We start from the raw sequence: 16,596 nt of genomic DNA, 5'->3' as shown, positions 1-16,596 counted from the left end.
CACAGATTTTATATACATGAAAATATTTACCATGTGGTTCAGCTGCACTTGGGGCAGGCATTTCAATCTCTCTCTGTCTCCCTTCACTTTCCACCTCAGAGTTCCTGTTTCTCTCTCTATCGGTCTCACTTTCTTCATCCCTCTCTGTATCCCTGTCTTGATCACTGCCTGTCTCTAAATCTCTTTCTTCTCTGGGTCTGCTGATTCCATCTCCATGTCTCTTCTATTTATTTCTGTATCTCAGTTCACCATCTCTCTCTTGTCTCTCACTCTGCTCTCCTTCTTTCTCCAACTCTCCCTCCTTCTGCCCCCTGCACGTTTTTAGCAGAAGGAAGAAGCTGGAAATGTCCCCACTTTTACATTTTCTTTTCATTTTTTCCCTACAGTATTCAAGATGTAAAACATACACTAATCAGCCATAACATTATGACCACCTGCCTAATATTGTGTAGGTCCCACTTTTGCTGCCAAAACAGCCCTGACCCGTCGTGGCATGGACTCCACTAGACCTCTGAAGGTATGCTGTGGTATCTGGCACCAAGACGTTAGCAGCAGATCCTTCAAGTTCTGTAAGTTGCCAGATGAGGCCTCCATGGATCGGACTTGTTTGTCCAGCACATCCCACAGATGCTCGATTGGATTAAGATCTGGGGAATTTGGAGGCCAAGTCAACACCCTGAACTCGTGATTCATCAGACCAGGCCACCTTCTTCCATTGCTCCGTGGTCCAGTTCTGATGCTCATGTGCCCATTGTAGTCGCTTTCGGAAGTGGACAGGGGTCAGCATGGGCACCCTGACTGGTCTGCGGCTACGCAGCCCCATATGCAACAAACTGCGATGCACTGTGTGTTCTGACACCTTTCTATCAAAATATCAGCATTAACTTTTTCAGCAATTTGAACTACAGTAGCTCGTCTGTTGGATTGGACCACATGGGCTAGCCTTCGCTCCCCACGTGCATCAATGAGCCTTGGCCGCCCATGACCCTGTCACCGGTTCACCGCTTTTCCTTCCTTGGACCACTTTTGATAGGAACTGACCACTGCAGACCAGGAACACAACAACAAGAGCTGCAGTTTTGGAGATACTCTGACCCAGTGGTCTAGCCATCACAATTTGGCCCTTGTCAAAGTCACTCAGATCCTTACGCTTGCCCATTTTTCCTGCTTCTAACACATCAACTTTGAGGACAAAATGTTCACTGGCTGCCTAATATATCCCACCCACTGACAGGTGCCATGATGATGAAATTATCAGTGTTATTCACTTCACCTGTCAGTGGTCATAATGTTATGGCTGATCGGTGTATATTGAGGTTAATCTATATCATACATGTTTACAGCATGATTAATCATTAATATGTTGCTTTATTCTGAAATAATCATAAAAGAAAAATGTAGCTAGCAGCATGAAAACTCCTTGATGAATAATATAGAAAAATGTATGAAATAAAAACAAATTACAAAATAAAACGTTATTGTCAAAATAATGGATTTAGTAATTCATTTTTAATACTGAACAAATTACCATATACAACCAAGAAAATGAAAAAGAACCACAGCTTGTCTCTACCATGGATGTATAGACAAGCCTAACAGCAACGACGAGCACACTTGTGACACTTAATAAACATATAGTCAAACGACAATAACTCAATTAGAACAAAAATGTACACTTAAGGATGATTTTACAATACCAAACTGTGCTTTGAAGGCACACTTATTTACTCACCTGAAATACAAACATCAACGAAAAATGCAGCAGCATGAAAGAAATATTAGACCCTCCTCTTTGGTTTTTACCATAGAGTCTAGCCCATATGCAGGTGTCATGTTGAGAGCTTGCTGAGCTCGCTGTTTCCTCCCCATGGTCGAGAAAATACATTGCACCTTCCTTTAGAAAGGTGGTGCGATTATCTGTCAGTAAGTTATTCGATGCGAAATCGGAGGGGCGGTGTGACCCGATGAAACCATAAATTATTATAACATTGTAGTTTAAATACAGCCAATTATAATAATATTAATATAATGTAAAAATGATATATTTTAGCATGGGGTGATTGGGGTGGCAAGTCTTTTTTGCTGGGGTGGCAGCTGTCACCCCTTGCCACCCCTTGGATCCGCCAGTGCTCGGAGCCCACCGATGTCTTCCCTATTGTCCGCACAACAGCTTGCATATAGATTCAATGCTGTTCTGGTGCTGTTGCTTTGGTCTGAAACTGTGAGATAACCACGCCCCCATTCATTTGCATATACCAAATGAAAATGTGCCTTGAAATATATAAATGTGGCATTAAAAATAGTCCTTTGAAAAACATAATTTTGAAAAAAATAAACTTTGTATATTGACTCATTTATATATGTATATTTATTGTCTCATTTATTTATTTCAGGATTTATTTCATAGCCATATTTTGTAATTTATTTATTTATTTAATATTGACTCAAATGGCATTCCATAACGCAGTGGTGAATGTGTTAAACAGAACAGAAACTGAAAGTAAAGAGATGACACAGCAGTCGTTGGTAGAAACTATAAATTCCGTAGAACATACAAGTGTGTCCAGGAAGTCGTTGCGTGCTGTGTCTACATTTTCAGGTAAACTTAATCCGGCTCAAGTTATACCTGGATGCATCTATAATTACATGGAATTATGATTTGTTTTCTTATGTATTGTAAATATATTGCTATGTTGAATTTCGAAAATGTTAATGGTTTCTTGAGTTATTGAATCGTATTACACTCTCCTCCTCCTCCTTTTGCAGAGTTAAGGAGGTGTGGATGGTAACGCTATGGCAAACATGGATGTAAAAGATTTGTTCCAAATTACTGAACAGCTGGGAACAGAAGATATTGCCCGCCTCCGATTTCTCTGTCACGGTCTGATCTCAGTTAAAAATCTGGAGAAAGTGACCAGCGGGACAAGTTTAATTCAGGAACTGCAAAAAGCTGATCTGGTGGACGGAGAAGACAGTTTATTTTTAGCAGAGCTGTTTTGTGTAACTGGTCACATTAGGCTGTTGAAATTCATGAATGTCACTAGGGAGAGTGTTCAACAGAAGCTTGAACAAGACAGGGCAGGAAGAGTTTCGCCTTTAAGGTAAGACCATTATTTAGCCCCAATACTAGGTAAACCAACATCTCTCTCTCTCTCTCAGTTAGGACATACCTTTTATTTTATCCGGAATCACATGATTCAGAGATCTGCATAATCCTTTCAAGGTAACTGCAATAATACCAGCGGATATATTAGTGATAAAGGTTTTGTAATATTGTTGACTTTGTGTAGGTACCGACATTGTTCTTAACTGAGGTTTGTTACTGTTATTATTAATTTTAATAATAGGAATCGCTCAGTCTTTAATTAGGTCTTTGAATTTGTATTTCTGCTCCATTATATATCAACTATAACGGGTTGAATGCTTTAAACTTTTTCAGATACACATGCACACAAACACACAGATAAAGTAATAGTAGAAAGTATTCACCTCTTTCATTTTTAAAACGTTAGGCCTTATTTGGTGGTTCATTTAGTTCTTATTTATCAAATATATATTTCAGGTTTTGTTGAACACGAATTCAGTTTACAGCACACTGTAATGATTTCAGTTCCAGATTGAATAGAGTTGTGTGAATGGACTCCCATTCAATTGATTACTACTTTCAGATAATGAACAGTGGATAATGGAAGTGGAAAGCAGGCAGTGTTCTTTTTTAAAAGTAATGTGCACAGTGATATTTCTTCAAGGTATCTGTAGAGCCCCAAGCAATAGATATCCATCAGTTCTTCATCTAGCAGCAACATAAATCATTGTTATTACCAATGTATTTTCTTTCTGTTTATTTACAGGAAGCTTCTGTATGAACTCTCTGAGCAGATGGATTCCAAAGATTTAAATAGCTTCAAATTTCTTCTGTACAATAAGCTTGGAACTTCACTGGAAAACATGGTAAAATAAAAACGGTATCTTTCGTGATATTTAATTAATTACTGTCCTGTAAATTTGTAATGATAAATAATCATCGATGGTCAGAGGAAACTGCACTTCAGACATTGAAATATGTGTTTTTAAGGAAGCTAGAATTTATATGAAAAATACTTTTAACAAAATGCCTTTATTAATTCGTATTTTTTTGTGAAAAAGTGTAATAAGAAACAAATTACTGTGTTTAACAAATGGCTTCTATACTATTTTCTTGTTAGTCAGTCTATGACATCTTTATTGAGATGGAGAAGAGGGGTTTGCTTGAAGATGGCCAATTTGAAGAGCTAAAGAATGCCTTCAAGTTTTCACCTAAACTGCTGAAAAAAATTGAAGACTTTGAAAGGAATTCACAAGGTAAATATCTACATTGCCTATAGGAAGTATTCACCCCCCTTGGACCTTTCCATATTTTGTTGTTTCAGCCTGAAATGTTACTAAACAAGAAGCAACAACTTTTTTATCGTGAAGAACAGTTAATGAAAAATTTTAAATGAAATGTCTTAGTTAGATAAGTATTCACCCCCCTGAGTCAATACCTGGCAGAACCACCTTTGGAAGGAATTACAGCTGTGTGAGTCTTTTGGGGTATGTCTCTGTCAGGTTTGCAAATCTGGATTGGACAATATTCACCCATTCTTCCAAGTGCTGTCAGTATGGATGGGGATCATTGGTGTTTCTAAGCCAATCTAGTTTTGCTTTGGTTGTGTGCTTGGGGTCATTGTCCTGCTGAAAGGTGAATCTCCATCTCAATCTTAGTTCTTTTGACCTACTTGAAAACTTTATCCCAAAGTTGTTTTGAAAACTCCTCGGTCTTCATGGTAGAATCTTTGCTTTGAATGCACTACCCAACTGTGGGACCTTATAGAGACAGGTGTATTTAATCTGAAATCACGTGAACCACTTTTATTGCACACAGATGGACTCTAGTCAATGTATTGTGTGAATTCTGAAGGCAATTGGTAATTGAGATAATTATTTGTCAACGATTAACATGGTGACAATGACTAACTTTATTTTAACTGTATAACATATGCTTAGCAACCATAGGAAACAATTAGACAACAGTGTATATTTTTTAGTATAATGGTTAATCCTTGAATCAAAACTGCCTAAAAACTGCCCATTTATAAGTTTTTCAATATTTGCACATATTTAGGGAGATCACATCAGGAAAACCTTGAAGTGCCTTTGTCAAGAATGGATCTGGGTAAGAAACAAGGTATTTTTTTTTTAATTTGCACTGAAGAGTTTTAAACTAAATCTGTTCAATCATTTGTGTCTTTTAATTAAAATAATAAGAATGTTAGTTAGATATGAGGGTATATGTACCTCAAGTTTGTTGTTGCAGAGACAACAAAGAATATTGTCTTTAAGTTAACGGGGTGGGGGTGCATCTCAGTGCTCATAAGGAGATGGGGAGTCAGAGATTGCAACAAAATATTTATGCAAGGTCATTAGTGCTAAAAATTCAATGATTATTTATTTGTTTGCTGATTGTGGTATTTGATAACTTGCATGATGAACATGGTATTCTCCATGGGGTTGAAGAACATGACAAAGACGAACATGATAATGGTGATTATGAACATGGTATCCTGCATGCAGATCATGACCATGAAGGTCCATATTTGCTTAGAGAGGTTGTCCTGGAAACAGATTGAGACCAGAGAGTTTGACTTTGCTCCCTTTTTTTGAGATTTTAGTAGAGATGCGCCGATCTGATAATCCGAATCAGTATCGGTGCGATACAGGCCAAAAACACTGGATCGGATATCGGAAATAATAGATGTTGTAATCAGATACGATCCACCGACAAATCTAGCCTGAAACTTCGCCTTAAAGGGAAACTCCACCGTTATTGTAGGTTATTGTATCAGTAGAAACATATTATGTGCAGTGAGTTTTTCATGTCCAGCTCATTATTCTGTGAACCATAAATCAGAGATTGAGAAATATGCCGTGACGTCACCGGGGTCCTAATTCTGGAGCTGCTTTGCTGAGAGTCAATGGGGGAAATCAGAAAATCACCAAAATCATTAAAAACAACATTGTATGCACGTTATATTGGACCCTCACCCTATTTTTCCAAAAGAACCATCGATTTGTAGTCATAAAAAGTGTATTTCGCCACCCAGAACTGTCGCTATTTTTAACATGATTATTTTATTCCATGCACCGCAGTGTGGCTACAGCGCAGGAGCCGTGCACATCAGCCCCGAATAAAATAATCATGTCAAATAACGGCAACATTTTCTCTTTTTTGCCCTCAGGAAACCTCAGTCACATAGAGGGCATTGAGGGCATAACAGTCACATTAGAGCAAGGTTCCTGCAGGTTAAGGATGTGGATTACTTTTAATAATTGCTTTTAATGACTTTTCATAATTACTGACTTAATTACTGAATTACTGACTAGTTGCATTGATTAATTCCATATAAGCACAATCGGTGTAATTCTGCAGATCTGCGCATGTCTGCGGGAATCTGCGCTACAAGAACGCAACCAATGGCTTCCTCACAGAGACGAAAACACTGTTAGGCCGTGTGTCCACCAAAGCGTTTTCCTCAGCTGAAAACGCCAGGCACTCGTCTGAAAGCTCCGGCTGCGAGGCTTCAGAGCTCTGGAGGGGCAGCGCTGTTTCTGTGCTATGATATGGAATATCCGCATCAGTCATGTGTTGACGTACCTAATGTCGCAGATAGTTTGTGTTGCTAACAAATACTGACTGTACAATGTCGGCACAAGGCAGAGGGAAAGCTGAAGCGTGTAGAGAGAGATGAGAGACGACCAGAAAAAAATGCACAGCTTTCCTCATTAACATGCAAATCAATTTATAACTTTTTTGAAATGCGTTTTTCCTGATTTTTTTGTTGTTATTCTGTCTCTCACTGTTAAAATACACCTACCATTAAAATTATAGACTGATCATTTATTTGTCAGTGGGCAAATGTACAAAATCAGCAGGGGATCAAATACTTTTTTCCCTCACTGTATATATATATGTGTGTTAACTAAATGTTGTGATTTGAATTTTGCACAGTTGTACTTTCAGTGTTATTTCAGTATTCATTTTGAATGTTGAAATGCTGCTTAAATATATATACACTCACCTAAAGGATTATTAGGAACACCATACTAATACTGTGTTTGACCCACTTTCGCCTTCAGAACTGCCTTAATTCTACGTGGCATTGATTCAACAAGGTGCTGAAAGCATTCTTTAGAAATGTTGGCCCATATTGATAGGATAGCATCTTCCAGTTGATGGAGATTTGTGGGATGCACATCCAGGGCACGAAGCTCCCGTTCCACCACATCCCAAAGATGCTCTATTGGGTTGAGATCTGGTGACTGTGGGGGCCAGTTTAGTACAAGTGAACTCATTGTCATGTTCAAGAAACCAATTTGAAATGATTCGACCTTTGTGACATGGTGCATTATCCTGCTGGAAGTAGCCATCAGAGGATGGGTACATGGTGGTCATAAAGGGATGGACATGGTCAGAAACAATGCTCAGGTAGGCCGTGGCATTTAAACGATGCCCAATTGGCACTAAGGGGCCTAAAGTGTGCCAAGAAAACATCCCCCACACCATTACACCACCACCACCAGCCTGCACAGTGGTAACAAGGCATGATGGATCCATGTTCTCATTCTGTTTACGCCAAATTCTGAGTCTACCATCTGAATGTCTCAACAGAAATCGAGACTCATCAGACCAGGCAACATTTTTCCAGTCTTCAACTGTCCAATTTTGGTGAGCTTGTGCAAATTTTAGCCTCTTTTTCCTATTTGTAGTGGAGATGAGTGGTACCCGGTGGGGTCTTCTGCTGTTGTAGCCCATCCGCCTCAAGGTTGTACGTGTTGTGGCTTCACAAATGCTTTGCTGCATACCTCGGTTGTAACGAGTGGTTATTTCAGTCAAAGTTGCTCTTCTATCAGCTTGAATCAGTCGGCCCATTCTCCTCTGACCTCTAGCATCAACAAGGCATTTTCGCCCACAGGACTGCCGCATACTGGATGTTTTTCCCTTTTCACACCATTCTTTGTAAACCCTAGAAATGGTTGTGCGTGAAAATCCCAGTAACTGAGCAGATTGTGAAATACTCAGACCGGCCCGCCTGGCACCAACAACCATGCCACGCTCAAAATTGCTTAAATCACCTTTCTTTCCCATTCAGACATTCAGTTTGGAGTTCAGGAGATTGTCTTGACCAGGACCACACCCCTAAATGCATTGAAGCAACTGCCATGTGATTGGTTGGTTAGATAACTGCATTAATGAGAAATTGAACAGGTGTTCCTAATAATCCTTTAGGTGAGTGTATATATATATGTATATGTATATGTGTGTATATATATATATATATATATATATATATATATATATATATATATATATATATATATATATATATATACACAAGGATGCAGCATTAGTTGTTGTGGGCTATTTTTTCCTTTAGGGAAATAGAGAATTTGTTTCACATTGCATCCATACATATGGCATATTAACAGCTTAGTAGTAAACAAAAATATCAGATCGGTATCGGTATCGGCAGATATTAAAGGTTGAGGTATCAGGATCGGATCAGAAAAGAAAAAGTGATATTGAGCCATCCCTAGATTTTAGTGTCTCATAGGCGGTTTATAGGTAACCCCTAAATAAATGTTTGCATGGAAATCTGTCAGAAATGGCTGTTGGAAAAGGTGTAAACAAGGACTTGTCGAAAAAGATTTCTAAAAAAGTTATAATATCAACACGGAGAACGCTTGGAATTGTAGTGTAAACTGACAAAACTTCGCAGTGAGTGAAGGGTTTATATGTGGAGCAGAGAAACAACATGAGAGGTGCAGGGCGAATGGGAGCAGGGAGTGATCACAGAAGTGCACAAGGGTTTCAGGAATGTTCATTGATTGAAGGGAGCTGGGAGAAGTGACTGATAAGGAAGGGCGATGGCGACATCTAGTGGGGAAAAGTGGAAGTGCTTGGACTTGGAGAAGCATGCTGGTCTGTAGCCATGACAGACCTAAGTTCAAAACCGACTTACGACAGGTGATACGAACAGAACTCTGTCATAAGTCAAAACACACCTGTATGCTATCAGTATTAGGTTTTCACTTTATTTTAATCATGTATAAAATATTCACAACATGTATGTACATTTGTACTATTTTCGATGTATCTATTTTTTACTTGAATAACAAAATAATATGAATATTATTTAGTTCAATATTTTTATTATTACTATGATTATGAATGCCAATACTTGTTAATTATTAATGATTTTTGTGGACCTCATCATGATGTTAAAAAATGCATTTATGCAACTGTCAGAATAGTTATTTTTATTTTATATATACATATCTTTTCATCAATTTTAACAAATATTTCGGACATCTTTGAAGCATTCACAACTTTTGCAATTAAATTACTGATTTGGTCTCAGTACATTTCCATAACAACATCTGTATGTATGCTAAGCATGTTTATGAAACACTTGCAGAATATTGAATGTTCAGCATCATATCAGAAAATCACAGTCAGCAAGCAAGTAACCATGCCGGGTTAAATTAAACAACCCATAAGTGAGAGTCTTAACCCAAATATAGATCACACGTTCAAATCGCATGGATGCCTTTCCTTATTTTAGGCAGTTTAGAAAAAAAACTTCAGTGAGATAGGGTGCTGGTAATCTACATTAATCCATTCACTGCATTCAAAAACATCTATGCTAGACTGCATTTTGATCACATAAAAATATCCAAATCATAAAGATTCACTTGCCAAAACTGTAGTTTGAAAGCAACATACCTCTGAACTCTGAATGCACTTAGTAGTGAACTGCAGTGCATTTGATTTTTTTTACAGTCAGTAAGGAAATACCCATTTAAAAGTAAACCGGAAAGAGTCACTGCAGTTTTGAAACCTCAGCACTTTTCAGACTTGTCCAGACATGTCCTTCTCCACTGGCACATTAATAGTAACCATGTGTTGTATTTTATAATTATGTTCATTATATTTGGATTTTGCTGTAGTATAGTTACAGATGTCTCATGAGATTTTGAGACATTGTGTCTTCCCCTAAACCCCTAATCACTTATAATATATTAAGTTTATATTTAAATCAGAGAAACAATAACAACACTAGAAACAAAAAAACATGACTTTCCCTGTTTTGTTTGGATAGCTCCCATTTCCTTTGCATTTATTCTTTGTAATTCTACGTTGTAGATTGTGTAGTTTTTCTGTTTGTTTTCATAACATACTATTATATATTTTGGTATTGCCCTGCCTTCAATTTTCAAAGTACTTTTTATTGTTAATTCATTTTAACTCCTGCAAAACACAAATTTACCACTTCGCTAACTAACAGCTTTCTGCATTGAACTATTTTTAGCAAATGAATAACAAGAAAATACAGCTGTTTTTGTTTTGTTTTTCTGAAGGCATTCTAATTTGAAATTGCTCAAATGGCTCAAGTGTCTTAGAACTTTGAATCCAGTGTTTAGTTTACAGTCAGCCAACACACACAAGTATCCTCTGAAATGCCAAGCCATTTGCTTCTTTTCACACTGCATGTCCACAGCATAAATAGCAGAGCTATACTGCAGCATTCACCTGTGCCCAGTGAAACACACCTGATAATGCTGTGTGACAGTTAAATCTATGCCATCAGTTTCCTGTCCTGTTCCTTTATACAGTGGCTCTCAAAAGTCTTCACTGCCCTTTCCATTATTTTCCACATTTCAAAGTGAAAAATATAATCTGCAAATCGTTCTAAATTAATTACAAATACAAAACTGAAAATAATTGCCGCTGTAGCCCCAATCCAGCAGGTTTTAAAGGTAACCCTTAAAACAACAACTTATAGACATTTCATTATAAAATCATGAAAACTTGTAATTCCAATCAGTTAGCCAGGTACTTGTATAACTGTAGTCACTTGGATAATTGGAAACAAACATCTGAATATCCTCCAGGGAGTTCCCTTAATTGAACAAGTTATTTGTTAAATTCATCAAAAGCTAAAATGTGTTCACAGTTAGGAATTGCAAGTTTGGGTTGGAAACTACTGTTCCATGTCTTAGCTGATCGTGAGAATACAGGGATTCCTCACACTGTCAAACAACAGTGATCCCTCTAGTTTACCAGTTGGCCGTAAATAACAGAAGGACTTGATTGAAACGCATGTCAGAGGATATGTGTGGGTGTGTGTATGTGTATGTGTTAGCTGCCTACACACCTTCCAGAAACACAGGGCTTCAGCCAATATTTGTCACAGTTCAAGACACATCCCCAGTTCTACACTAGATGTCGCCATCAGCCTTCCTTCCCAGTCACCTCTCCCAGCTACCTTAATTAAATCATTCAATCACATTCCTGACACCCATGTGCACTTCCGCAATTACCCTCTGCTCCCATTCGCCGTGCACCTCCCACCTGGTTTTCTGTTACTCTTATAAACCCCTCACTAACTCCCAGCATTTGCAAAGTTTTGTCAGTTTATACTACATCACTGAGTGTTACTCCCAGTGCCTTGATTATTGCCTTGTTCCCTGGATTCCTTGCCTGACTTCCCAACCATGACTTTGGACTTTCCTCTTTACTCCACGTCTTCGCATTGCACTGTCCTGCCGGTATCTGACCCACGCCTGTCTGACCATCCCTCTACCACACACCGCAACTGGGTCCCCCTGTTCCCGTGCCCCGCGGTGCGTTACAATATGATTAACAGTTGCTAAATCCTAAATTTAGTGGTGATTAAATAAAATACCTTTCAATTCCAATTAAAACAAAAAAATTATGTGTGATAATAACACACAATAAGTTGGTCTCAGTTAGTGATTTCTGTCTATTTTTTTGATCTTTATTTTTTTGGGGGCTTTTTTGTTTTGTCTCTGCAAATTAAGTCTATAGTCATGTATAATGGGTTTATAGGGAAAGCTTATTTAAGTGGTGATTGTGCCTTTTCTTCCTTGGATTCTTTTTAAGTGTACTTCTACAGCAGCACACTTGAAAAGAATAGATGCTCTCACATTAGTGTAACGCTTTTTGCATGGGAATTAACCTCAAGGCACCGTGCAAGGTAATCTGTCATGCCTACATTTTACTTAATAAACTGAGGCTTTTTGTAATAATCTTAATGCTTTTACTAACTCTTTGGACTAAATGCATACTAACATTATACTTCTGTATACTGTAAGCGATAAAGTGTGTAAATGATGCAATGGGCTCCAGTGTGCTCACTGGAGCCAGGTTCCATACAATTACCCTAATTTCAGAGCAGTGCGACTGAGCACACCTGATGTGGATCGCAACTGTGAGTGCTAAGTGCACCTGACCTACTGCTGTTCAAATGTGCATCCCTGTCCACATCAACCATGAGATATACAGATTATCTGAGGGAAATACACATTTACACATTTACCAAATAGGCGGTAAATTTATACATTTACCATTTTCACACATTTACCATAACATCTGCTTGAGTGTTATAAGGAACAGGCTTTATTTTTGTATCTTGTTTCATTTTCCCTTAAGATGAACAAATATTTCAGGAACATACAACATCTACACAGGTAAGTTCCCCTTTTTTAAAGTGATGTGTAATTTATTTTATCACATTTGCAACATACTTATTGGTTTGTTAAGACTCATCCTATATGAATAAATATAAGTCAATGTAGTCCAAATATATACACATAATCTTTTTTAACTTAGTCCAGTACTACTATTCTTTAAAGTTTTCTTTAGGTTGAATCTGTGTTTAATAATCTCAGAGAATATATAATTGGCAAATAAGTATAGTTTCATTAATATTAAGGCAAGGAGGTTTATTAGTTTAGGTAGCTGTAAGCATTAAGACAGACTTGAGTCATACTTTCAAAAGTGCTCATGATGTGTTGTTAACCACTTTTTATACACTAATTAGTGTGGTATTTGGGCCAGCCTGAACGTGGTGCAGGTTTTTCCTTTCTGTACAAATATTTTGAAGTCTGAGATATAAATAAGATTTATTGATCATAGCATTAAAACGTATATATTGTTGAGAAGACAACTCATTAACAGTCTTTAACTAAGGGTGGCATTAAACTAAAAAATGTGTAGCAGTTACATTTTTAAATATAATGGAAAAAGCATATTCACAAGCAACTTCCTCACCCAGCCCACCCAGCTCAGTCAATGACATGGAATCCCTTTGGAAATCTCACTGTCACAGTCAAAAGTGACATAGCCCAGATTCAAACAAATCTGTACCTTAATAGTTTGAGCATTTCAGCCTACTAAAGGATCTGTAAAAATCTATTTTCTGATCTTACAGACGAAAGCATACAGGATGGCTAGCAATCCTCGGGGATACTGTTTGATTTTTAATAACTTTGATTTTGAGAAATACGGCAAAGGGAAGCGGAAAGGAACACATAAGGATGAAGGTAAGTGCACAATCAATTCCAGGAACACCACTCAAATTGATGAGCTATGGGGACTGTTATTCCTGGTATTTTAATGGTAGAATTGTGATTCATTGAGAGCATGGTTAACACTTGGATGCCACACAAGCAAATCTCTAGTGAAAACAGTTTACAGTGAGAAACAACTCTGCAGAAGCTGCTCTTTTTTAAAAAAAAACCTGAAAGATGCTTTCTCCTTACAGTGGAGATAGGAAATAGGAATAGGAAAATAGGAAATAGGAAAATAAATGAGGACCGTGTCAGCTGTAATACAGTGTAATGTGTACTATTATCAATATACTTTTATATATTGATTATACTGTACTCTCAATAAAGGTGTTTGCCAAATAAAAAACTTCTTATTTCCATACCTTTTTCCAAACCAACTTTATTTTCCTGGAATAAGGCAGAAAAATGTTGTAAATAAAACATACCACATAATTACCTCTTCTTTTCTTTTTCCTTACAGAGGCTCTAGAAAAAGTTTTCTCCTGGCTGGGTTTTACAGTGAAGACATTTCGTGACCTGAAAGCTGATGAGATGCGCACTAGACTGAAGGAATATGGAGAGATGTCCCATGAGGGGAAAGATTGCTTAGTGTGCTGTGTGCTCAGTCACGGAGAGCAGCAGTGTGTCCTTGGCGTAGACTGTAAAAAAGTCACAATAAAGGAAATAATTTCCCATTTTGATGGTAAGAATTGCCCTACTCTGCTGGAGAAGCCAAAAGTCTTCTTCATCCAGGCCTGTCAAGGGAATGAGATGCAGGAGGCAGCAAGCGTACAGGCAGATGGGGACGAGGACACTGAAGCAGATGCTATGACTTACTCCCCCACTTTGCCAATCGAGGCTGACTACCTTATCGGCATGGCCACAGTGCAGGACTGCCTGTCTATTCGGAGTCTGGACAAAGGGTCTTGGTACATCCAGTCACTGTGCAGACATCTGACAGAAGACTGCCCAAGGTAATGTTATTTCTTCTCCACAAAACATTCTCATTTCATTTTGAATTGTAATAGATCCTTTGATATCTTATATTGTGCTATGTCATTTGTAAACCTTCCATAATTCTCATCATCATTTAAATCCACTAATATTACATTTCTTTCGTAACTGATAATATGCTCTAGAAAAGGAGATTTGACAACAAGGTAAAATATAATTTTAACAAGTTATATTAAAACACACATCAAACTCACACATTGTTTTTACATTAATAACAATAATGTAATACAGTACTGCTTGTGGTCAAATTCAATAAATTAGATTGGACTAGGGTTAGATTGCAAAAGTAGTCAAATTCTTTAAATGAAAACATCAGCCCAACTGCACTCATTAGTTAATCATTTAATCCTGTGTTTCTGCTTTTCCAATCAGAGGAGAAGAAATCCATTCAATCCTCACAAAGGTCAATGATGAAGTGAGCACTTTAACAGGATGCCTGAAAGGGAAAGAAGCCAGACAAATACCAGAGCCACGGTACACACTTAGGAAAAAGCTTATCTTTCACTTGCCAGGAAAGTCTTGAAGAGGAACAGTATCAATAGGGCTAACGTGTTCTGTAGTTTTGCATAAGAAAGGCCCTTTTGTATTTTGCCAGAAGCTGACTCAATGATTACTGAACTGTCTGTGATCTTTTTCAAAGCTAGGACTCATAGCCAGGCTATAGATTGTGGCTGTCCACCTGTGGATTTTGCAGGTAGTATGTTTACAAAGAAGCAATTTTCATGATTCTACATGACTTCAACACCCCCTACCTATGATGCCATACATTGTTTTTTGAAGTTCTCTACTCATCTTTAATGTGTCAATTTTTGAACACCCTTCATACACTCACCTAAAGGATTATTAGGAACACCATACTAATACTGTGTTTGACCCCCTTTCGCCTTCAGAACTGCCTTAATTCTATGTGGCATTGATTCAACAAGGTGCTGAAAGCATTCTTTAGAAATGTTGGCCCATATTGATAGGATAGCATCTTGCAGTTGATGGAGATTTGTGGGATGCACATCCAGGGCACGAAGCTCCCGTTCCACCACATCCCAAAGATGCTCTATTGGGTTGAGATCTGGTGACTGTGGGGGCCAGTTTAGTACAGTGAACTCATTGTCATGTTCAAGAAACCAATTTTAAATGATTCGACCTTTGTGACATGGTGCATTATCCTGCTGGAAGTAGCCATCAGAGGATGGGTACATGGTGGTCATAAAGGGATGGACATGGTCAGAAACAATGCTCAGGTAGGCCGTGGCATTTAAACGATGCCCAATTGGCACTGAGGGGCCTAAAGTGTGCCAAGAAAACATCCCCCACACTATTACACCACCACCACCAGCCTGCACAGTGGTAACAAGGCATGATGGATCCATGTTCTCATTCTGTTTACGCCAAATTCTGACTCTACCATCTGAATGTCTCAACAGAAATCGAGACTCATCAGACCAGGCAACATTTTTCCAGTCTTCAACTGTCCAATTTTGGTGAGCTTGTGCAAATTGTAGCCTCTTTTTCCTATTTGTAGTGGAGATGAGTGGTACCCGGTGGGGTCTTCTGCTGTTGTAGCCCATCCGCCTCAAGGTTGTACGTGTTGTGGCTTCACAAATGCTTTGCTGCATACCTCGGTTGTAACGAGTGGTTATTTCAGTCAAAGTTGCTCTTCTATCAGCTTGAATCAGTCGGCCCATTCTCCTCTGACCTCTAGCATCAACAAGGCATTTTCGCCCACAGGACTGCCGCATACTGGATGTTTTTCCCTTTTCACACCATTCTTTGTAAACCCTAGAAATGGTTGTGTGTGAAAATCCCAGTAACTGAGCAGTCTGGCACCAACAACCATGCCACGCTCAAAATTGCTTAAATCACCTTTCTTTCCCATTCAGACATTCAGTTTGGAGTTCAGGAGATTGTCTTGTCCAGGACCACACCCCTAAATGCATTGAAGCAACTGCCATGTGATTGGTTGGTTAGATAATTGCATTAATGAGAAATTGAACAGGTGTTCCTAATAACCCTTTAGGTGAGTGTAAATCAGACACAGTACTTCAGGGTACTTCAAATCCTTTTCCCAAGGAGTACATTCCAGCAGATATCAAATCAACGCATTAGGAAAAGGGTTACTTTGAGTCTGTTAAGTAAATATTGTCCCAAAACCAC

General features: G+C 38.3%; 1 protein-coding gene across 2 annotated transcripts; it reads left to right on the top strand.

Moving 5' to 3' along the window:
- Positions 1-2,521: 2,521 nt before the first annotated feature.
- LOC136711810 (caspase-8) lies at positions 2,522-15,439 on the top strand. Of its 2 annotated transcripts, none has more exons than XM_066688312.1 (9): positions 2,522-2,599; positions 2,767-3,101; positions 3,852-3,951; positions 4,206-4,341; positions 5,144-5,194; positions 12,533-12,570; positions 13,314-13,425; positions 13,913-14,405; positions 14,818-15,439. In XM_066688312.1, exons 2-9 carry the CDS (start codon positions 2,794-2,796, stop codon positions 14,966-14,968), a joined length of 1,389 nt encoding a protein of 462 aa, XP_066544409.1. In that variant the 5' UTR covers positions 2,522-2,599; positions 2,767-2,793; the 3' UTR covers positions 14,969-15,439. The 2 variants fall into 2 exon arrangements, with proteins under 2 accessions (XP_066544409.1, XP_066544408.1); XM_066688311.1 differs by having other exon boundaries at positions 5,144-5,206.
- Positions 15,440-16,596: the final 1,157 nt, after the last annotated feature.

This window comes from Amia ocellicauda, chromosome 16 (assembly GCF_036373705.1).
Source record: "Amia ocellicauda isolate fAmiCal2 chromosome 16, fAmiCal2.hap1, whole genome shotgun sequence".
Lineage (NCBI taxonomy): Eukaryota > Metazoa > Chordata > Actinopteri > Amiiformes > Amiidae > Amia > Amia ocellicauda.
The sequence above is the reverse complement of the archived record's forward strand: the minus strand, read 5'-3'. Positions and strand labels throughout refer to the sequence as shown.